Here is a 24,754-nt window from a genome sequence, read left to right on the forward strand (position 1 = left end):
ACGCCACCTCTCAGCTAAAATATGCACAAAAAACCCTGCTGCTTTTCTACGAACGCTGGATCTACATCCAAACCAAGATAACATACCAAGAGGCAAATTACGCTTGGGTGACACGGCCGTGAGTGCTTTTCACTTAGACTAGAATGGTGCAAAAATTCTGTCTGATTTATTTTCATGTGCTCCTTTCATCAAGAGCTCGTTTGGTTAAACTTAGTGGCAACGTCGGGTACGATCGAGAATAATACAAAAATACAATTAAATTTTCCAAAAAAATGCAAAATCGTTAAAAAAAGATAAGTATAATAGAAAATGATCATGAAAAATAAATATAGTGTATTGCATTTAAAAAAAACTCACATACAATCAATACTAATTATATTAATAAGATATTACTGCTACAATGGGAAAACTATTTAAACATAGTCTTAATATTGAAAGTAGATTTAAAATGAAATTGAAATCAGAAATATTTGTGTATGTTGGTCAGTTATTGCTTGACAATGACAATTTAAATTAAAAAAATATATTATTAAATTTTTAAAGTGATGAATACCATACATCTTTAAATAAAAATAGTTATAAATGACATAATATCATACTGAGAACAAATTCTTGAAAACTTATAAGCAGTACAGTTAATGTAAAAAGCACTACTAAATAATAAAGAATCATTAAGTCTAAATAATGCTAGAATGATGTTAATATAAGGTAAAAAAATTTTTGAGTAGCACGATGGACGATCAGAGTGTATGAGTTAAACCAAAGTTAAAAGAACCATTAAAAGAACTGTACACATCACGCTTACTTATCTCTTTTTTTCATACAAGGGCTAAAACAAGTAAGTTTATAGTACTAAGCAAAAGAGTAGATTGGCAGGGCGATGATCCTTACAATACTGCCCGATGTTGTATAAATTCATTTTGTTTTGTTTAGCCTTATACACAGTAAATTATAAGAAAAATAAACCAGTTGAACATTAAAAAAATTCGTTTTTAAACTAATTTTTTATTAACTTAAGTGCTAGGGGATCCACGAACCAACCAGCATCCAGCACTTCTTGTCTTTGGTATACTGTTTTACCGTTGGCATAACGTTATCGCAGCTCGAGTGCAACGCAAGCACAAAGATATGACTGATGAAGATGTATTTCAGCGAACAAGGAGAATTGTCATAGGAACCATACAGGTACATAAAAACAATTTTTTCTTACCCTAGTTCATTACTATCAGCGATGGTGGTTACTAAATGTCAAAATATAACGATAATAACTTAAATATGTCATTAAACGTTATACAACAATGGTAATAAATAATTATCTCATTAAACACGTAATTAAAATGATACAAAGAGTTTGAATGGCTTAGTGATTAGAGGGCTAGGCTCTAAAGAAATAGGTCTAAAAAAATGAAGGAGAAAACAAGTGGTGTTTGCGTGTAGGGACTAGAGCTTAAAAAGAGCTGTTTGAATCCCCGAATAAAAACCAGCCGACTTGGAGGGCCGGCAGGGGCTGATCCCCCGTCCAAGCCACTAAGAATCAGCCTGCTATCTTGGTGTGGTGGCAACCTTGACAGGTCTTAACCCATCTCCACTCTGTCGTATATGGAAGTAAGCGCCAGTTTTAACATTCCTCTCAGATACATGCATTACATTCTCACTAAACAAACACAGGTATACTAAATGGTCGTTTCGGTTTGCATGCATCGGGGTCTTTTCTTGGCTGGCATAGGAAGCCTGGCGATGGGTGTGGCCGGACAATGAGGCCCAGGTAAGTCTGGATAACCGCATCTGATATGGCTGCATGCCTCATAAACAAAAAAGACGTGGTGGGCTGACTAATCTAGGCTTCCTACTACTGAGGAGACTACATGGCGGCACGCCAACTCGTTTTGGCGGGTTGTCTGCACCGCTCGTGGGATTGTACACGGAAGATTGTTGTTACCAGAAAAACAGGTTCTATATGTTAGTACAAGTATTTTCGATACTCTGTACAAGAAAAATGTGTACTGGTACAGGTATATTTGGTACAGTCGTATACTTTAAAGAACCCTATTGAGTATAGATAAACCTTATACTTAGTACGTCAAAATCCGATCCGAGCTAAGTCTGGGTAACCACATATGGTATGGCTGTACGCCTCATAAGCAAAAAGACGTTATGGGTCGACTAATCTAGGCTTACTACTACTGAGGAAGCTATACGGTGGCACCTTAGTGCCTTACGCCAGCCCATTTTGTTGGGTTGTCTGCGCGGTCGTGGGACTGTACACCTGCCGCTCGTCTCGCTGGGTTGACCGTTGTGTACCAACAAATACATACATTACACACAAACACCATTCTTACACTTGTTACTCAACGCCAGGGCAGTCTCTGCGGTTGGGACTGAGGGAGACTGGCGACACCCAGCCGGCCCGAGCAAGTAGCGATTCTCTCTGATAACAGAGAGGGCTGCTGCCCTGGTTTTAACCCCTTCCAAATTGTCACGAACTGCTTTCCGTGAAAATGTTCCACGGCCCGGAAACAGGCGACTGAGTTTTCTCTCATGCTCTCTCACGGTTATACCTCTCTTTACCACCGTCTCTTAACCAAAAGGAGGTCCACGCTGAGCTCCCCCGGCTCTGGGAGGAAGGGAGAAAAACAATTAGGATTAATAGATTTAACGCGGGATTAAGGTTTAATCAAGCTCTATATTCTCCTTTTTCTTTATTACAATACACCAATCGAGGGTGCCGGTGATCCAGCGGTCACGGCACCGACGTCGACCGCGATCGCGCGAGCACGTACACTTTTTCACCGGACTGACACCCGCGTCCTACAGTATGAATCCACACGCCTTTAGTCCCACCACCATCGCTCTCTGCCCTTAGGTCAACAGTTTTTCTCTCTATGCCCTTCCCAGCTCGTTCCCAGCTTCGCACTTTCCTTTCTCTATCCCTTTCTCTTAACTCTCACAAACTCTCACTCTCCTGCACGATTCTCGACCAGTTCCGGCCCGGGCATACTTAGTTTCCTATTTCTTACTTGCTTCCAAACGCTCTAACACCCTACCTCGTCCCGACGTTGTTGCGGTCTCTAGAGTGGCTCCTTGACCCTCGGCCTCGGGATGGATCTCTCCTTTCTTTCTCCCTCTCGGGTCGGCCCTCGTCTACCGTCCGGCTCTCTCTCTCTCGACTTTCTTGGTTGGCTCGCTCGACCTCCCCTAGCTGACTCCTCTCGATGCTGACCCTGGCCTCTGTCTTCGGCTCGCGTTTCAATTCTCGCACCTCGACTCTCCACACTTTTGTACCTTCGTTCTCTCCACTCCACGATATCGAACGCGCTCTATACTCAAAAAAAAAAGAAAAACTCGCGACACGCTCTCGCTTTGACTACGTCGCTGCAAGGCTCGAGCAAGACTGGCCCCCCTCCCAAGCTCTCGGGACGGCCCTCTCCCTGACTTCCGCTGCACTCTGCTGACTTTTCGCGCCTTTCTCTCCTTCTTTCGCTCCAGCCGCCGTCGTTTCCACCAATCCGGTGCGTCGTCTTCGGCGTCACGTCCGGCTCGCATCGGCCCCCAAAACAACAATTAATTAGACAAAGACAGCTGAGCATGCTTGAATTTGAGCAGAGCAAGGAGGCGTCGCAGGGTCGCAGGGAAAACTAGCAGCACCAGTTTTACCTTGTCACAAAATACTTATTTCTAGGAATAAAGGGTAGTGCTGGCCTTCGTGGGTCAGTATGATACTAAAAAAAAGCCAAAATGAAAAACGTCGATTTAAAACTAGTACCCCTAGCGGTAACCTCTTTGAGGGAATCCGCCGGCAGTTTCGATCCGGTGAAAGCCTGGGCGACTGACGCAGGCCCCACGGATTCTGGGGATGGGCCACAAAGACGTGTCTCATGGCCAACAGGGACTGCTAAATGTTCCACGGCCTTTTTTTACAGACAAAGAACGAAGAGGAAGCCTGTCGAGTATAGGCACTAATGACACCGAGGACAGCAACGTGTCAGTATTTAGCAACCAGACCCGGGAGGAGCTTGCCTCTTCAGAAAAAGTGTCGCTATGCTCAGAGTAAAGCGACAGCAAGTTGCTGGTAAAGTCCAATCAGCAACGAAAGACATTACAGAGACGCTTTAAATGATTAACTATAAGTACGGCAACGCAGCGAACGCTGTTAAAATTGGGCTCAAAGCGGCACTATCTTTAAGAGGCAGAGGTGCTGAGAAAAGGTTGTCTTACTAAAGAAGATGTGTATACCAACGCTTGGAAGTCGTGATTTAAATCCCTGCAGTGGACGGAACATAGGCGAGATAATTTTCGATGGCATGTACAGAAAAAAAATCTAAATACTGCCCTAATAGAAATAGAACGAATTAAAAGAAACAGGAGCCCATCGGACAGCCCTGAAAAACGCCAGCAGACTATGTCTTCAAAGAAAAAGGAAGCAGGTAGTGGCAAACAAAAAAAAATTTCCCTGAATGACAAAACAAGCTAAAAGAAAAAAGTGGATGCCACAACAACAGTAGTAGTGAAGGTGGCTGAAGGATAGACCTTTGAAACGGTGCTGAAGACGATGAAGGTGAACTTTGACCCCAATAAGGCTAACGTGGCAGTCCAAAGTTTTGTCACTACAAAAAAAGAAAACATACTTATTAATGCCAAAGGTGTTGAGAATTCTACTGCATTTTTACAGCAAATTAAAAAGTCGGTAGCCGGACAGGGTACTGTCAAAATGAGCAACAGAAAAGTGATATTAGAGGTCCAAGACCTGGATGCCATTGTAGAGGAAGATGAGGTCAAAGAGGCTTTCACTAGGACTTTTGGACATCAGAGCCAGGAGCCAGAAGTAGCTCTCTTGAAGCCAAATGCCAGAGGACAGAGACTGGCTTTTATAAAGGTGGACGAAGCATCTGCTAGACGAGTAGAAAAGGAAGGCAGGTTACGAGTTGGCTTTATAAGCTGCCGAGTTCGAAGAAGAATTGAAGTAACAAGATGTTACAAATGCCTGGGAAATGGACATGTCTCAGGCAACTGTAAGAACGAAAACAGATCAAAGCTTTGCTTTCGGTGTGAAAGCTGAAACCACCGGAAGAAAAAGTGTCCAGGTCCAGCATGGTGCTTCCTTTGCCCAACAATGGAAAACAAGCACGAAGCTGGCAGCAGAAGCTGCCCTCTATTTAGAAGAGCCCTAAAAATTTCCAGGGATAAGGCCCAAGTAGGATTAAAATAAGGCAAAAAGGCCTTGAGTTGAAAGACAGGCTTATGTGGACCTACGCTGCGCGGGTTACTTTTTACCTATTAGCAAGGGAAAGCATTAAGCTTATAGTGGTGCTGGCTAAGTAAGCGGCCTACTATGAAGCGCTAGACAAGGTGCTGGTCCTCAGGGACCCCAAGTCCTTTTCAGGACTCGAGAGCATCAGCAGGTCTAGCAAATGGTGGCGAGTTAGCTCGTTAATGCTGTGAGACGCGATGGTCTCCCTGGTGGCTCTACCCTGAAGTAATGCTAACGCGGTTCCAGGGTGGATCAAAAGCGGGGGGGGGGTGGTTTAAGTGGGTATGGGTGGTCCAAAAAAAAAATCTACCAAGTTCTTTACTACCGCTGTCTCTGCGGTGTGCCTCAATGCATTTCCCCTCCTTCCACAAAAAAAAAAAAAACTACTACTACTACTACTTACTGGAGACGCCGGGGCAATGGGCCCTAGGCCTGAAGGTGGTGTTGTCCGAATTCCTTAAGGTCATAGCTATGGAGAAACCGAACGCTTTGCTGGACATGTTCAATGCGTGCCTACTCACTGGACTGTTCAGCGATTGTTGGAATATCCAAAGGCTTGTTCTCTTGGACAAGGGCAAACCACTCCCCCTGGTTCCATCGTCATTTCGACCCTTAGGTATGTTGGATAATTTCGAAAAAATGCTCGAGAGGCTGATAAGAACTCGCTTAAGAGGAGAAGTCAGCCTCTCGAAAAATCAGTACGGGTTCTGAAAGGGGCGTTCGACCGTTATAGCTGCAGCCGAGGTTCTTGAGTCGGTTAAGGAGGCATGGAAACCCTCTTATAAGATAAGAAGCGTCTGTGTCCTGGTGACTCTTGACGTCAAGAATGCCTTCAATTCGGCGAAATGGTCCAACATAATGACGGACTTAAGGTGCCAGAATGTACCAGACTACCTGAGAAAGATCTTGGAAAATTATCTCCAGGACCAAGTACTCCAGTACGACACAAAAGATGGACCAAGAGAGAGGTGTCTGCCCTTGGACCCGACCTCTGGAATCTGGTCTATGACGAACTTTTGCTTCTCAAAATGCCTCTGGGAATCAAGCCGATGGGCTTTGCTGATGACATAGCACTGCGTGTCACAGCAAAATCCCGGGAGAAGGCCAAGCGCAAGATACGGTGGGCGGTAGTGATAGTGTCGGAGTGGCTGTGGGATCACGGTTTCGAGCTTGCGATTGAAAAGACTGAGATGGTCGTTCTCACCAGGCAGAGATGGTTTGGGGGGACTTTCACCTAAACGTTGCGGGTGAGGTTATCTGCCCGAGTCCAGTGGTGCGCTACCTAGGAGTGTGGATTGATTTAGAGCTCACCTTCTGAGAGCACATCAGGAGAGCAGCCTACAAAGCCGCTAGGGTTTAAGGGGCGCTTTCAAAGTTAATGCCGAACTTTGGGGGTCCACGAGAAGCCAAAAGATGGCTTCTTGCGTTGGTCTCTAACTCGATCCTGCTGTACAGTGCAGAGGTGTGGGCGGACGCCTTTGCGAGAAGGGATATACGGGAGCACCTTAACTCGGTGCAGTGCATCGGATCACTTAGGATTGTGTGCGCCTACCGCACAGTATCTTCCACTGCCACTATGGTGATAGCACAAACAATTCCCGTTGTGTTGCTTGTGCTGGAGCAGCGAAGGAAGTTCCTGGGCTCCAGCGACGGAAGTGATGGCGACTTGCGGGAAAAAACGTCTGGTGTGGGTGGGTGGACTCAATAGTTGATACCGCACTTGCGGCCATGAGTGGAAAGAGGACACGGAGAGATAAATTACTATCTCACCCAGTTCCTCTCCAGACATGGTCAGTTTAATGCTTTTCTCCATCGCATGACGGTGATGGCATCATCCAGATACACTTACTGCCCTGCGTTGGATGACACCGTCGAACGTACGTTCTTCGTATGTGAGAGATGGCACCGTGAGCGCCAGCAGCTGATGACTCCTGAAACCATCATCTCTGAGATGCTACGCACCGAAGAGTGATGGAGGGCAGTAGATGGCTTCGTCAGGACTGTCATTTGGCGTAAGAAAGAAAAGGAAAGAGCTGCTGCGCAATAGGTGGGGGGCCCTAAGTAGGCTGCCAGAGGTGATCTGCAGAGCCCTGAATCACAATTAACGTTAATCTTGAATCTTGTAGTTTGTTCGTTGTATTGTACCAAGCACACGGTTCTGGAGATAGTTGTCCAGGACTCTTCTCACGTACGTTGGTACCTTCTGTTTGCTCAATGCCCTTCTTATGTCGGACCATCTCGCTAAGTAAAACGCATTCTTAACGTCAAGGGTGATAAGGCCACAAACATTTCTTGTCTTGCGAAAAGCTTGCCATGCCCATTTCACATACTCTAGAACCTTGGTTACAGCGTGGCATGTTGACCTACCAACCTAAATACGTGATGGTTGTTGGCAAGACTTACTAACCTTTGTAAATAAGTTTGGATTCATGGGGATGGGCTCACAGGAGGATCCTTATCCTTGTCCAGAAAAACAAGGTATTGGACTTTCTATAGCCTGCCCAATATGCTTGATCTTAAGCAAATTTTCGTTACACTATTCTTTGATGCGTTAAATCGTGGACCACATCAATCACTCTGCCTTCACTAGCTCTGAGATAGCGTTTAGATCAATAGGAAATATTGCATTGACCAGGGCTTCGTAAAGCGTCTCTCAATCAAGGTGCATTACATTCTATCCATCGGCTCGTGTTCTGAGCGCTTATCGTGATACAGCAGATCACAACTCACGAAGTTCAACAATAATACTTATATATAACTTATAATTACTCGCCCAGGAGTTCTCTAAAATCTTTCAGACAGACATCAGCACTGCCATTTCTGGCGTTGTGAGCGTCACATTGACTATCAATCCGTTGGTTCCTATTCATCTGAACATCGCCTTATTACCAGAGTTGAACACGAAGAGGTTGAGACTTAAGGACGTTTTCAACACCACCTGTCCCTTGGTATCACTTTGCGTATGTTAGGGGGGATGTAACCACTAAGAAAGATAATGCGGCTACCTCATAATCAACGGGAAACAGCTCCTGGCTTCGGAGTCAGAAACTGGAAGCTTGTCCCTGTCACAGACCATTATGGCTGCCGTACCCATGAGTTGACGCTGGATAGGCATTGTTGCCGATTAGACTTGCTGAATTTGCTGCCATCGCTTTGCTCTAAGCTTAGCACCTGTATTTTTCAAAGGGATAAGCTCTTCCTACATCTGGTTGCTTAAAACTGACGCATTGGAGTCCTCACTGACGTTACTGCCTATGCTCGAAAGGATTCTTCTTTGTCCTGTATCAATGAAAACAGGCCATGGTACATTTAATAGTCCTGCTAGGCCATAAGACACGACTTTGTTGCCCCCCCTCCCCCTTAGAATCCGTGGGGTCAGTGGCAGTCACTCGGGCTAGCATTCAATTGGAACTGCCGGCGGCAGATTTCCTCAGGGAGGTTACCACTTCTTTTCTTCTTCTTTTTTTCTTCTTGAAATCGTGTTGATTGGCAAAAGTCAACGCTCTCCTTTTTCTTTAAAATGAGTGTCTAGAAAGGGTTAATAGCAGAGCAGCAGCCCATTTCGTTGCCGAAGCAAGGTGCTACTTACTCGGGACAGCCAAGGGTCGCCACTTTTCTCCAGTCCCGCCAGTGGACACTGCCCTGGCATTGTGTAAAGAGTGTGGAAATGATAATTGTGTGAAGTGTATGTATATGTTGGTACACTACAGTCATCTCAGCAAGACGTGTGGCAGACATATAATCCCACAAACAAAGCAGACAACCCGACAAAACGAGCTGGCGTGCAAAGACACTTAAAGTGCCCACATAAAGACTCTTCAATGGTAGTAAGCCTACATTAGTCAGCCCACTACGTCCTTATTGTTATTGAGGCGTGCAGCCATATCAGATGTGGTTACCTAGACTTACCTGGCCCTCATCGTCTGGCTTCACCCGCCACCAGGCCCCCTTCGCCAGCCAGGAAGAGATCCTGCCGCACGTGAACTGATACAACTATTAAGTATACCTGTGTTTATTTAGTGAGAGTGTGATGCTTGTATCTGAGAAGAGTGTTATAATTAAGGTATACTTCTGTATATGACGGGGTGCTACTTTTTGTAGGCCTGCATTAAGCATTAAGGCGTCACCTACGGTAGCAGTAGGAAGCGAGGAGCAAAAAGCATGAGCAGCACTGGCCCACTCATCTACATCAATAAAGACAAAGAGCACAAGGTTTACGTCCACAAATAAGAAGACACACATGTTAACTCTGTCTATGCCCAATGACCAACGCCCTTCACCGCCATTGCTAATAGCCACCCCAACTGCCCGTCGTCACCTCAGGTCTTAAGAGACTGCCCCTATCCACCACCTAGGGGTGTGCCTGGTAAAAAAAAACTATCAAAACCCTCTAGGGGCTGCAAAACCTTGCTACTGGTAAGGAGGCCTGGCTTTGAATGGCGTAGGCTCTGATGAAATAGTTAATCATTCGTCTGGATGTGTCAGGAACTGGATTTTTCTGAAAACAAAAGAAAAAACAAAAAAATGAGAACTTTAAAAGATGAGTGAGAGTATAAGTGGTTTATGCGTGTAGGGACTACAGCTCAAAGGGAGTTATCTGATAGATCCGAATGAGAACCAGTTGACTTGAAGGGCCGGCAGGGGCTAACTCCCCGTCCAAGCCACTAAGAATCATCCTGCTGTCTTGGTATGGTGGTAACCTTGACAGGTCTTAATTACTTTTCACCCCATCGTGTATAGAAGTATGCAGCGGTTATAACATTTTTCTCAGATACATGCATCACACTCTTGCTTGAAAAACATCTGTATCTGAGAAAAATGTTATAACTACTGCTTACTTCTATACATGATGGGGTAGAAAGTAGTTAAGACCTGTCAAGATCACCACCATTCTAAAACAGCAGGCTGATTCTTAGTGGCTTGGACAGGGAGTCAGCCCCTGCCGGCCCTCCAAGTCGGCTGGTTTTTATTCAGGGATCTAGACAGCTTCCTTCGAGCTCTAGTCCCTACACACATACACCACTTATACTATCATTCATTTTCTAAAGCTCTCGCTTTTTTGTTTTTTCTTTTGTTTTCCAGGAAATCCAGTCTCTCACACATTCAGAAGAATGATTACCTATTTCTTTAGAGCCTACCCCATCCCAAGCCAGGCACTCTCACCAGTGGCAAGGGATTGCTGCCCCTAGATGGTTTTGCTAGTTTTTCTATACCTGGCACATCCCCGGGTGGCAGATAGGGGCATTCTCTTAAGATCTTAGATGGCGACCGGCAGTTTGGGCAGCTATTTGCGGTGGCAGAGGGGGGCTTTGATCAGTGGGCGTAGGCAGAGTTTGCGTGTGTGTCTGTATCTTTGTGTGACTCTGAGCAGCATAGATCCGTATAAGAGTAACCTTCTCCTAAAGGTCTTTCTTGCCTTAGATGCACCCTGATTGGGCCTTTTTTTTGGCCTCTTCTAGCGCTCTTCTAAATATAGGGCAGCTTTCACTACTGGCCTTATACTTGTTTTTCGTTGTTGGACAGTGGAAGCACCGTGCTGGGTCTGGACACTCTTCCTTGTGGTGGTTGCACCTTCTACACCAGAAACAAAGCTTGGACCAATCTCCTTTTTTGCAGTTGCCTGAAACATATCCATACCCCAAGCATTTGTAACATCTTGTTACTGCGATTATTTTTCGGATTTGGCAGCTTACGATGCTGACTCTTAGTCTGCCTATGTTTTCCACTCGTCTTGCTGCGGGACTATCTGCCGTAATTAGCTCCATTCTTTGTCTTCTGGTATTAGGTTTAAGAAGCGTCACTCTGATTTCTGAGCTCTGTTGTTTGAAAGTTTTCAGAAAAGTCTCCTCAATCTCTTTTTCTTTAACCATAACATCCAGGTTTCAAACCTTGAGTGTCACTTTTTTGCTGCCTATTACCACCGTTTCTTGTACAGCTACTGACTTTTTAACTAGTGGTGAAAATGCTAGTGCATCCTTCACCCCTTTACCTTTTATAAGCACGTCTCCTTTTTGATAGTGACAACTCTTTAGATTATCAAATTAGCCCTGTCCGGGTCGAAATTTGCCTTCATTGACTTGAGCATAGTGACAAAAGTCTGCCCTTTGGCCACCTTTACCAATACTTTTGTCGTCGTGTCTACTCTGTTTTTCTGGCTTTTTTTGTTACTTGGCAGAACCTCTTCTTGTTAACCTCTGCCTCTTCTCTTGTTCTTAGCAAACAGAGCTTGTTAGCGTTTTTCAAGGATGTCTGACGAGCTCCTGTTCCTCTTAATTGGTTCTATTTCCTTAAGACCGGTGTTCCGGGTTCTTTTCTGGACATGCTGTCAGAAATCATCTCTTCTATGTTCCCTGTACTGCAGGGATTCAAAGCACTGCTTCCAACTCTTCGTCAACATTTCTTTTTCAAAAGAAAAGTAATATCTGATAACCTCAGCTTCTTTCAGGTGTTTCAGAGCAGCTTTAATGCTTTTCTTTACGATGTTTGCCATGTTTGCATACTTTTCGTTTATAGCTCCAAGCGTGTTCTCAATCTCTTTTGTTGCTGAATAAACTTTATTAATCTCTTGCTGTCGTTTTGCTCTTGACTCAGCACCATTGCTTTCTAAAAAAGTAAGCTCCTCGTGAGTCTGGTGACTTAAAACAGACACGTTTCTGCCCTCACTAACGTTGCCAACTATGCTCAAAAGTCTTGCTCTTCGTCCTTTATTAGTAAAGAGCCATGGGACGTTTAATAGTTCCTTCTGACCACCAAAGACGTCTTTGTGCCCCCCCCCCCCACTAGAATCCGTGGGGCCAGCGACAGTCACCCGGGCTCGCACCGTATTGGAAGTGCCATCGGATTCCCTCAAACAGGTTACCGCCTGGGGTACTAGTTTTACTTTGAAGATCTTCAATTTTAGTTCTTCTTAAAATCGTGAAAGCCAACACTCCCCTTTTTTCCGGAAATAAGAATCTGGAATGGGTGAAAACCAGTGCAGCAACCCACTTTATTGCCGAAGATTAGCGCTACTTGCTCGGGCCAGCTGGAAGTTGCCACTGTCCCTCAGTCCCACCTGCGGAGACCACCCTGGCGTTGTGTAGAGACAGTGTGGAAGTGGTATATGTGTCTCGTATATGTATATGTTGGTACATCACAGTCAATCCAGCGAGACTTGCGCCAGACATACAATCCCACGATGGTGCAGACAACCCGCCAAAACGAGCTGGCGTATAAAGGCACTTAAAGTACCGCCATGTAGCCTCCTCAGTGGGAGTGAGCCTAGATTAGTCAGCCCACCACGTCTGTTTCGTTCATAAGGCGTGCAGCCATATCAGATGCGGTTACCCAGACTTACCTGGGCCTCATCGTCTGGCCTCACCTGCTGTCAGGCTCCCTATGCCAGCCTGAGAGAGACCCTGCCGCACGCAAACTGAAACGACCATTGAGTATGCCTGTGTTTGTTTAGTAAGAGTGTGATGCATGTACCTGAGAAGAATATTAAAACAGCCGCTTACTTCTATACAGGACGGGGTAGAGAGTGGTTGAGACCTGTCAAGGTTACCACTACACCAAGACAGCAGGCTGATTTTTAGTGGCTTCGACGGGGGGTCAGCCCCTGACGGCACTCCAAGTCAGCTGGTTTTCATTTGGGGATCCAGACAGCTCCCTTCAAGCTCTAGTCCCTACACGCATACACCACTCATACTCTTATTCATTTTCTAAAGTTCCCTAAAATTGCTGAATACATTGTTGATAATTTAATGCTCGAGTCAAAGAGTAGTAGTGGTATCATCGACTTATTTACTTAATGCAGTCATCCTGACAATTAGAGCATAATCTTTATCATGCAAAATATATTTTATAAAGGTAAGGGCTAGTATTATTATTATGATTTTCAATACATTGTCATTTCTAGAAACTTTACACGATCATTAACAAATACAACATCTGAGAACACAAAAGTGTCTGGAAAATTCTCGATTTTTGCTACAAGCATATTTAGACGCTATTTTGCGAACATTTGGGTTACCTCTTTTAATTTATACTTTTATAGGCGCATTATGCACGATCTTAGAATTCTGACCTTAAGAAAATATATGATAAAAGAAGGTTTTTCATGTAACGCCCCTTTGCCCGTACTCCTTTACTATACTTTCTCTACATCGCTTTCCGTTACACTACGCCACTACAAAACAACATAGCACAGCACACATTTTGAATTTCATGGTATTTATATTTTTTATTTCTACTAATTCTCTAAGAAAAGAAAAAAAAATTTTTCAAGACTAAAATCTATGATCACCTGCTTATAAGCCAAGTTCCATAGTCCCATATCCATTCTGCAATGAGCGGTTTCAGGATAAGAAATTCGGTTACTTCTTTTTATGGTGGTACCTGGGAACGAATTAAACCATACTCATTACTTTGGGGATGAATTCGGTGATCTCGAATACATTAGTTGATTTTCATTGTGTTTTATCACTCTATAGTTTTTTTTATTTGTGTATCAAGTGAGGATTTAGCTTAAGGATGATCATCACAGTCAGCAGAGAAAAAGTTTAGAAAGGTGAGAGGAGCGCAAATATACGTAGCAATGCTGGCAATTATTATTTTTATATGGATACAGTAATACTTACACTTTTACGCAAACAAAAAAATTAGAAGATTTATACACATCATATAAATCAAATTTTATGTGATTCTTCCATAAGGTTACACGTTACACTGCGATTATGTTAAATTTAACATTTAAAAAAAAAGGTGCGAGTAAGCGTTCTGCAATTTTTTGCAGATATTTTTTATGCTTTTCTAAATATACGACTTATGTTTGAATAATATCTGCCAAAACAACTTTATGTCATTAACGTTATGACACGACATTCTCTGTCATGTATGACCTATTTAAGAAAGTGGTACTACAAAATGGTTTTTCTTAACTGGTTAGACATAATTATATTTCAGGTATTTAATATGAACTAGGAATACGAAGTTAGTGCAAACAACGTCACAGATAAGAGCGTGATGTTAGAGATGTCATTAGCGTAGGTGGTAGGAAGTTATTTTAAAATCATGAGAAGATTCGATAAAAGTGGACAGTGTTATACTCGCTAGATTATGTATCGCTTATATTCCATTCTACCATTATATATTGTTAATAATTGTTCATTTATTAGGTATGAGAAAATTTATTATAACCATACTTAGTTAACTAAGGTATGCTTATTCCAACTATATTTACACCACCTGAATTGTAGCAAGAGTATTGCTGTCCTGTTGGCTGCGTCTATTTTGACGAAGTCAACTTATTTGTTAGTTATAAATTTACGAGGGATCGCGGCACAAAAAAATTACTCAATTGACAAATAATCATTTACAACCCACCAAAAAAAAAAATAATTTTGCTGAATTAATATGAATGGAGGATGAAAATGAACTAAGTAAAATTAATTTAAAATGCACTGATTATGAGCCACGAACAAAGATATATTTCATATATTTCGTGGCTCACGGAAAAAACTCCGAAGAGAAAAACCCAAGAGCAGAAAAATTAAAGAAATTACAAACGAGTGAGGATGAACTATAAATTTTAAGATAAATTTCCCATAATGAAGAGTGTGTACTTGTATATTGTGTGTAGAAAACGTATTCGTGCCTGTCCACACGTGTCTCGAAAAAACTCAGAAAAATCAGAAAAAAATTACTCATTTAAGACTTAGAGGTAAGAAAGCGATTAGTAAGATCTTGCAATTTATTTTTTCTCGTAAACACCCTACATTAAATTCCTATTCATATTAAACAAGCAAATTTTTTAGTGAGATGTGTAAGATTGATCCCATCTGTTTGCTATTCCGTATCAAATCACTGTCAAAGACCATGACTAAATATCTGCTCACACATGTTTAAATAAAAGCTGTGATGATAAAACTATTAAGGACCAGTTACCTAAGCAAATTATCGTCAGTTTTGTCAAAAACCAAGCTTACAATGGTGGTTTAACTATAAATACGTTTGATTTTCATCATTTTCGTATCAATTTTTTTGTTTATACATTGACAGTGCTCAAGTTTCTGCCAAACTATTACAATTTTTTAAAGGAGAAAATCAGAATGATCGCAAATCTTTTCCAAAAATTTACTGCCTCTTTGTTTTCAATTTAATACCTGATTTATTGGCTAACAAATGTTTCTACTGTAATCTGATTAAACACGATAGCGTTAAATTAAGCGTTTGATTTTCCAACGCTCTAACTGTAAAGTGTATATTAGATACGAGAATATTCTTGAAATCGATGCATCATGCCAAACCATGACCGACTTAAGTTGGTATATAGGACCATTATCTGCATATACTGGCTCTCGCTACTCAAAGACAATTGTACATTTGGTCAGTTTCTATTGGTACGTTCAACTCTCCATAAAACGCAATTTTGTATGCAAAAACGTGTCTTACCACCTCAAAATCTCTTTCACCCTGTCTTTTTCAAGCTACAACGAGTATGTTGTAAAACAAATTGTGAAAGATGTAAATGATACAAATTTTAAGATTGTACATGATAAAGTTGTGTCTATGGACACTGGAAAGCGCGAATATTAAAAAAAAGAATATGTACGCAATTTAAGGTGGCTCCAGCGCCTAGTGCCGTATCAAATTGCGGAGACTAATAATTAATCATTATTTTCTATAAAATATGGTATAAAATTATCGTAGAGACTGTTGTTAGCCATATTCTACATTTTATCTGTTACTTTAGTGAGTAAGTATAAAAAAACAAAAAAGTTTTATGGTGCCCTAATTGATAAACTGTTACGGTACGCTCCTAAGTTCAAGAGTAGTTGTACCTATATATATGTACTCTGCAGAATGCAGACAGCTGAGAGCTGACTTGCACTCGCAACTGTATACTAAGTCTCCGATTATTTAAAGATTTTGTTCGACAACAAGACACTTTTCTCATGTCATCGAAAACTGCGTAATAATATATACAAGATAGTATATTTTTTACACCTCACGGGTTATTTATATAAGTGCAGCAGTAGGTTGTATATCGCGTAAGCTTGCATTTCCTATCTAACCCGTCTTAAAACTACGATTTTGTAAGCATGATTTCTTACAATTTTTATCGTCAACCTTAATTTTTTTTTATACGAATATAAAGATGGGAATTCAAAGTATATAATTCAATTTTATTAACCTCGGTTAGGTGATTTATAATTTTAGCATTGAGGCCACTGGAGCCACCTTAACATACAACATCGCATCATTTCACACAAACGCACTTGTAAAGGCTTCATCCTCTTAAATTAAAGAATAAATGTCCTTATCATTGTTGGTATTTATCTTTAATTTACACGATATCCTAGCAAACCATATTTATTTTGATGTCATGAAACGATAAAAAAAAAGAATTCTGGACTTTTTCTACTAGAGAAATCAACTACGATTATAAATCATTGTTGGTATTTATCTTTAATTTACACGATATCCTAGCAAACCATATTTATTTTGATGTCATGAAACGATAAAAAAAAAGAATTCTGGACTTTTTCTACTAGAGAAATCAACTACGATTATAAATCATTAAAAGAAAATAATACCCATACTAAGGAAAACGGAGATTTTACTTCCTTTTATAACCAAAATGTAGATGAGCCCCCACTCCATGCATAGAATTAGAAGAAGAAGCCATCATTGGTGAAGGCATGTCCCCACCCCACATGCATTACCGTTACTCGTCAAGAAACCTTAAAACCTGAGCTGAGGCCACGAGTTTTCTTTAGAAAAATCGAGTTTTCATTGATTGGCGTTCCTGTAAAATCTCTGACCATGTAACTCTGCCTCAATGCTACAAGTACAGTAAATTTAGGCACTTGGAAGCTGACTGTAAGTGCAAGGATTGATATTTCTATTATGCTAGTAAGCATCGTTCGATGGACTGTTAGACTAAGAATTTTTGTATGATTTGTAAATTACAGAGAAGAAAATATCCCTAATATTTCTCATTGTGCTACGAAGAGGGCTAATGGTACGGTGTAAAGACAAAAATTAGAATATAGAGTTTGGCCATATTAACGTGCAATCTCCAATATATTTTTTTGATGATAGGTATAAACTCATATCTGATCTCAACCCACTAATTTTTAGACTGAATAAAACTTTTCTAAAGCCTAATACGCCCTCAGCTCTTGTTAATATACAAGGCTTAACTTTTCTTTGCAATAACCAAGTTTCAGGCAAGAGGTTTTGTGGTGTGGCACTCTACATGCATAATTCAGTTAGTCTTAGAGTTATGTCCCAGTCACAGCAGAATGATACATATCTTAATAGGCCAGAGTATCTTATTGTTGAAATCAAAGTTAGCACTATTATTTACCTTTGTGTGACAGTATACCATTCACCCAAGGCTGTATATTGGCTGGATATAAAAAGTGTTGTCATAAATTGTAACTCTCTGTATGATCACTCGGCCCTAACGAGTAATTTAAACATTGAACTTTACATAAAATTTGTGAGTTTGCAAATTTTGATGGTATCATTACAGATATTGGAGCATAGTCCAATTCCTTACCTCACTACCCATAATACGTCGCAGTCAACCATTAGTTATGTCTACTTACGTGACTCAATCATAATTATTTCTCACTTCCAGCAGAGCGTACCCTCTATTATTAATCACAATGCTTTGTTTGTAGGGATACAGCAAGATTCTCCACTAATTGATACTTCAAAAATTATGCGTCAAAAATTTAAGGATTTCTCTACTGCAGCATTTTGTCAAGATCTTCAGGCTGCTCTGTAGGCAGATACGGGTCTTATGGAAAATATTCATATATAGGTGGAATTTCTATCTACAACATTGATATTTATATGATACACATGCACCATATGAATCTTTTACGCCTAAGTGCAAGCCTTGACCGTGAATTACACCATACATAAAATCTCTCATGAGACAACGCAACAGAGCATAGAGAGACTACAAAGCTCTACCTTTTGTTAGGATGCACTTGGCATTTGAGGATATCAGAAACACGAAAAATTCAGCTTCACGATGCTCACCATGCTTACTATCATGTGAAAGCGCGAAGTTGAAAAAATACTGTATATACGTGGACATAAGTCAACAGTATGGGCCTAAAAAATAAACGTGAAGCAGCTCAACTTTTACGCTGAGAGAACGTTTGTAATGCTAAAGTTCCAATCGAAATAGCTACGATACCTTGCGTTAGTTCTGCAGAGTTCTTATAGCTTTGAAGAGCTGTTCTCCTGTATAAGACCGCAGCGTTCTTAAAAGTAGGGCAGCAACGCCACCAGTACGTTAGATTAGATACCTTACAAACTACAGAACAGCTGACACAATTTTTATTTCAAGCTAGAGAGCAACCACTGTGTGCTTAAAATTCACGATGTAAATACGCTATAGTGTTAATCAATGATAGTGCAGATAATTTAAAATCTCTTAGTTCATAGATCAGAGTGCACAAATATAACAAATAAACGAAAGAAACTTTGCATTAGCCCCTTACACTTTTACTTAAATTTTTTTTTTTTTCAATGAAAATAAAAATCAACATTCTTGATAACCATGACAACAATGACAGAATCTGTTAGAGGTTTAAATGGCCTTAACAGTTTTGGCGTACAGTTTCTTCATTTACGTACATTGTATTTCTTTGAAATATAAAAGCACGTAAGTCTACCACTAATGAATACAAATTTTTTAATTATTTAAGTAGCTGTTGTAATACAGTAATAAAAATACAGTATAGTACGAGAAAGAAGTAATTTTCAAGACAGAGAAAAATAACTTAATAATAACTGTCATTTTGCATTTGCTTCACAACAAAAGATTCCTGTCTTTTGTGTGTATGATTCTGAAATAAAGGATTTTACTTAAATTTAATATAAATTTTTTTTTTATCCTTTACAAGTATCCCCATTGAATATGACACGATCTCTTTATTATTATATTTAAATAGGCTATTTTACAAATGAATATAATTTGTGTGATATATAGTAGTAGGAATCCACCCTTAGATCTAAAAATTTAATTTAAAAAAATCGATTTCTCAAAGTCAAGAAAAAAAATTTTTTTGCCTTGACAGTAATAAGCATTTGATAAAAAACAAAAAAGCTATTCTGAATCCAAATCAGTCCATCGAATCTTGGAATAAGTCAATCTACACTTAATTTCTCATACTTATACAATTATTTGTCAATTTAATATGTTACTTTCCGGTTAGTTTTACGATAATTTAAAATTTTTAAACTAATGTCACAAAATTTTATGAGAATAAAATTTTAACACTAGCAGTGCCAAGCTAACAACGTTTGGCTTATCTAATTCTGCATGTTCTTTAGTAAAATCTTATTTGACTGATAGATCGCAGATCGCAGTTGATGGTATTATCTCTTTGGATCCAGCAAAAAGAACAAGGGGCGTTCCTCATGGATCCCTTCTAGATCCATTACATTTCTTAATATTTATCAATGATTTATCGGACATAAGTAATTGATCCCACCGTTGATATGGAGATGATTACGGCTTCTGTGTTCATAGCTTAATCAAAGAAACACCTGATATAATTGGTAAAGTAAATGCCTACCTTAGTAACATCTATGAACAGGCTTTGGCAAGTAGGTTATTAATCAATGACAGCAAGACCAGGGTCATATGGTTTGGTACTCAGGGCTTGCAGGCAAAACTTGAGAAACTTGATTTACCTAACATTGTGCTTAACATTACTGTGGTAACACCTTGTAAATCCTTTAAGATGTTTGGAGTAGTACTCGACTCAAATCTAATTTTTTGACAGCAAATGTAAGCAAGCCTCGTAGCTTCGGTTTTCAAATGAGGTGTGTCTTAATACTTGGAAAAATTTTAATCATTTGTGAAACCTACTGAACAAGCCGTCAGGAAGAATCACTTTGACTAAGAAGTTCTCTTAGCAAAAATTGATTTTCTAATAGCTAATTTTAAAGTTAAAGCAGAAAAACTTTGAAATAGATTACCAACAAGTAGAAGAGCCTACTTCGAGAATTTTTCCTTTGGCTACAGGCTTCATGAGTTAGACCTTGCGTGACCTAAAATAATAGATTAAATGAGATTATCTGTGACTCTAAAGTAAACTATTTTGTAACAGTGCACTTTGTAAATATTATTTTAATTTTAATTGAATGTTTTCTTTTTTATCTCTAACTTAACATTGTTAATTCTTTGATTTATCACATTATTGTACTATTTATTAAAATTAAGATTTTTGTAACTACTTTCATAAAGTAGCTTTTCTTCTTGTAACCGTATTCCTTTTATCATCTCATTTTAACATGATTATTGATGTGTATTTCTATTTAAGTATAATATAAACCTAGTAAGCTATGGCTTCTTTGGACCTTGAGTTTAAAGCCATCAAATAAAAAAAATCTATTACCTATAATCTAATTTCTCTCACAGGCATCTGATTGACATGCGAAGATCCTACGTTCAAATCTTGGCTGGTATACCAACATATTTTTCATTAGATATTAAGTAAAACATAAGCAAAGGTGGATTTGTATTTCACGACTCTTTTCAAGAAGTTAGTTTCAAAACTACAGTGCTGTCAACATAACGCAGCGCGGGAAATTCAAAGTTATACATGCAATAAATTTAAATATAAAAGTGTGGTTGACAATTCTTCTGTAAGTACCTAATCAGATTGGTTTATTAGTAATATATAATACCACTCTCGAAAGTCTGAAGATCATGAGAGATCTATCACCAAAGGTGTATAAGAATAGAATTTTATAGGTGGAGTTTAAGTTGTATTTCGATTTATTATTATTTAAATATAGCACGTTAGTAATTTTAAATTTCGTGCACTACACTTTGCTTGCAGCACTGCGAGTTCAGAAGCTTAATTCTTGAAGGGACATTTTTGTACAAACGATACTCTTACCTTTTAGTAAATAATACTTGTTCATGTGAAACATGAAAAGAAACAATTACTATACATTGAGTATCATCACCGAGTGGCAAGAAAAATTGAAGTTAAAGTTTGATAAGAAACTGTCAAATAAATCGAGTAAAGTGAATATTTTTAAGATAACCTATTAGCTAGTAAGATATCCAAAAAATTTGTGTAAATGTGATGTTACTAAAGCATGTAAGAATCAAAGATTTAAATTAAACAAAAATTTTTCTACATGATGTTGAATGACCGAAAAATTATATGAACCAGTCAAATATAAAAACATGTAAAAAGGGACGGCAAAAAATCCACGATGAATTTTTATACACATAAAATGACAATATCATTAACAGAAACTTGGCTAGACAATGATGATGGTGTCAAAGCGCCTACTTTTCGTTGTATGGCTCAATTAGTATGGTATGGTATGGTATGGTATTTTGATTTCTAGGACTCTTTTCAGCTTCTACTATATCAGAGACCTTTTTTGCTTTTAATTTTGTTGCCCTGACCACACGATGTACGATTCTTCTGTAGAGACCCCTTGCAAAGTTTCCCTCAGACATCCCAGCTATTATCAAGTTTAATGGAAAGATATTTTGCCACAAATTATCTAAGCTCGCTGTACCGACCCTTTTTACAACCCACAGTGACTTTTACCTGATGAAAAAAATCTCGATAATTTTCGTGAAGGTTAGAACTCACGACCCTTCGAGTTTCTCCAGCTAGGGGGCTAGCATGTTGACCACTAAACCATCGAAGCTCTCTTGTATAGCTGAATTAAGACGTGCACATATAAGAGCAGATAGAGTTGTAATCTATCATGATAATTATAATAGTTCAAACATTGTCAGTAAAAATATGATTCTACGGATTTTAAATATACAAGTGCTAATATTGGTGAGCCTTCAGTAGAAAAAATTTGTCTGTGTAACTGCCTTGTGCAAAGAGACAAAGGACCTTTCAAATTAAATGCCATATGAGCGAGAAATAAGGAAATAACAGGAAGAAGAAAAATAACAGAGATAGTAAGGAGAATAAGAAGAATGATGTATTGATAAAATATATTTTTTTCTTTAATTAATCAAGGTGTCTGCTTTACGTTTTTAAAGAAGCTTGGACATCAATAAGTTATTTTGCTTATTCCACTTATTTTCATTGTTATTCATTTTATTCTCATTATTTCCTTATTTCTCACTCTTATTACATTTGCATGCAAAAGCCCAAAGGGATTATCATTTTAGCTGTTTATATATTGTGCTAATCTTCTGTTAACAAAACAATTATATTTATTTAGGAACAACTATAAATGTACACAGACAAGGGTTCTACAATCCTTAAAAAAGATTATACTAAAGTTCCCATAGTTTTAGCGGAGATTTTAATGTTATTTTTTGTCCAGAATCTGTTGTAAATTTACCCTTACATCCTAATTAGATATTAATTATTTCTAACCTAACTTAGTTTTATAATCATTGATTAGCTACTGCTATCATGCAGGCAGCTGTAAGATCTTCTGAAATTGCTCGCAACGATATTTCTAGCCCTACTCAAGGCTAATCATAACCTCTGAACGGAAGTTCGATTTATTACAATTAACAACGTAAGCCATTAGTTTTAGTTACAAGTAATTAATAACGAGCTTATTATGATGACATAGTCATACCAAAAAACAAAAAAAAAACAGATAATTAACGTCTTTTACTTTCATTGTGCATTGAAAAAAAATATTGCTGTACGTATATTTATGTATTGATCCATTTTATAATTTAAAATTCATTGTTAATTTATTGTAAAACGTTAACACATTCAGAATAAAAAATCATGATAGAGGTAAATGACTCAACTACTGTGCAGGCACCAATTACTGAGCACTCGATGGTAATTGAAAATAAGAAAAATGAACTGAAAAATTCGGGTGCTTGGATATTGTAACAAGTAAGGACATTAATAACTTTCAATCTAGAGTCATACTTTACATCATGACATTAATAGTGGTTTAACTGAGTAACTCTAAACGAATCGAACCTACAAAACTTTGTAGTCATGCGTAGTGATTGGTGCGCAGTAGTTGGGTCTAGGGCTTCAGCATGAAAATCTTATGGGAGATACCCACGCAGTCATTTGGGGTCCAGCTACTGGTGCTAATTTTATAACCATGCGGAGTAATACCAGCAAGTGATATCAGCACTAAAATAAGTATTAAAAAAAAAAAAAATAAGTAACATAATGGAAAAATGTTTGTCATTTTAATCACATAAGATGTTGCAAATAAAAATTAAGTAAAACTATTTCAATCTGCATCGAAAAACTTTGAGAAATAAGGAAATTTAGCACAGTCGAAAATTTTAGTGCTCAGTAATTGGGTCTTTACCCCTATCCAGTTTTTATATTTCATACACCAGCTTTGCACATTAGTAATTCATAGTGAAAAACTAGACACAGTTATATAAGATACAACCTCTGATTTATGAAGTTATTAAATCGGTTTTAGAGTATTAAGTTTTATATTTTATAGTGGAATTCAACGTACAAAAACTTTGGAAAAATTCCAACTCTTCTAACGCACTGATTATACCACAACTATTTTTTTTAACTTGATATCACTTCTGCAAATTATTGTGATGAGTATAAACATAAAAAGTTATTCTTATATCATTGAGCTTATAAGAACAAATTGATCTTACAAGTTGAAATGAGTATAGTGCTAAATATTACGTACGGCAAATCAAACAATATGCGGTAGCTTTATAATATACTCATAACATAGTTTGTTAGACTCTATTTTCTAATTTTCTGAAGAAAGATTACTTTAAAGTTTAGTATATGAGAAAGTACTAGTTTAAATATTTGAAATTTCTATTTTAGTGGACAACTACTAAGCACTATAAATAGTTCTAGTTCATTTAAATTACTTTTAATGAAAGTACAATTTTAGTTTTTAAATACTGATTAAATTTCCTTTTTATTTTAGGTGGCAAAATTTTTTTTATAACCCTACCTTCATACACTATTTCAAAGTAAAATAATTGGTTGAAATATTCAAATATAAAAAAGTGCATATAAAGACTATCAAACAGTTTATTTTATTTACAGTTAACGTTACCAACACCTTCAAGATTAAGACAATTAGTTTATACTGTACTTACAGTTCATACCTAATTGTGCAAAGTAACTAATTTTTTTGTAATTGTGTGTATTCTTAATCAAAATAGGTTTGCTAAATTGAATATACATTACCTTTTTACTACCTACGTAAGGAAGGTTTAAAGGTTCAACGTAAAATAAAAAAATACAGCCTGGCAAATTATGTCATGAATGTACAATAAAGCTACCACATATCGTTTGAATCACCTAACATAATTTTTGGCAGTATACTCATTCCAACTCCTTAGATTGATTTATTCTTGTTAATCTAATAATGCATCAACAATTTTTTGTATTTATATTATTTACAATAATTTTTAGAAGTGATGTTGAGTTAAAAAAAATAGCTGAACAGTGGAAAAGCAGTTGGAACAAAATATGTAACTGAGTGAATTATAAGAAATGGAGTAATAAGTTTACAAAATAATAC

The 24,754-nt window shown here is 38.6% G+C and overlaps 1 protein-coding gene across 4 annotated transcripts in view; it reads left to right on the plus strand.

The window, feature by feature from the left end:
• The window catches only part of Duox (dual oxidase), a 934,738-nt gene that overhangs the window by 304,320 nt on the left and 605,664 nt on the right, over positions 1 to 24,754 (plus strand). For 3 of the 4 annotated variants that reach the window (XM_089595596.1, XM_089595599.1, XM_089595598.1), the window contains exon 6: positions 1,019 to 1,185. In XM_089595596.1, coding sequence (XP_089451722.1) covers positions 1,019 to 1,185 — 167 coding nt within the window. The remainder of the gene's footprint in view (positions 1 to 1,018; positions 1,186 to 24,754) is intronic. The other variant, XM_089595597.1, reaches the window with a different exon arrangement.

Source organism: Copidosoma floridanum, unplaced genomic scaffold (genome assembly GCF_036245765.1).
Source record: "Copidosoma floridanum isolate Cflo_tuat_1 unplaced genomic scaffold, Cflo_Japanese_pri ptg000026l, whole genome shotgun sequence".
Classification (NCBI taxonomy): Eukaryota; Metazoa; Arthropoda; class Insecta; order Hymenoptera; family Encyrtidae; genus Copidosoma; species Copidosoma floridanum.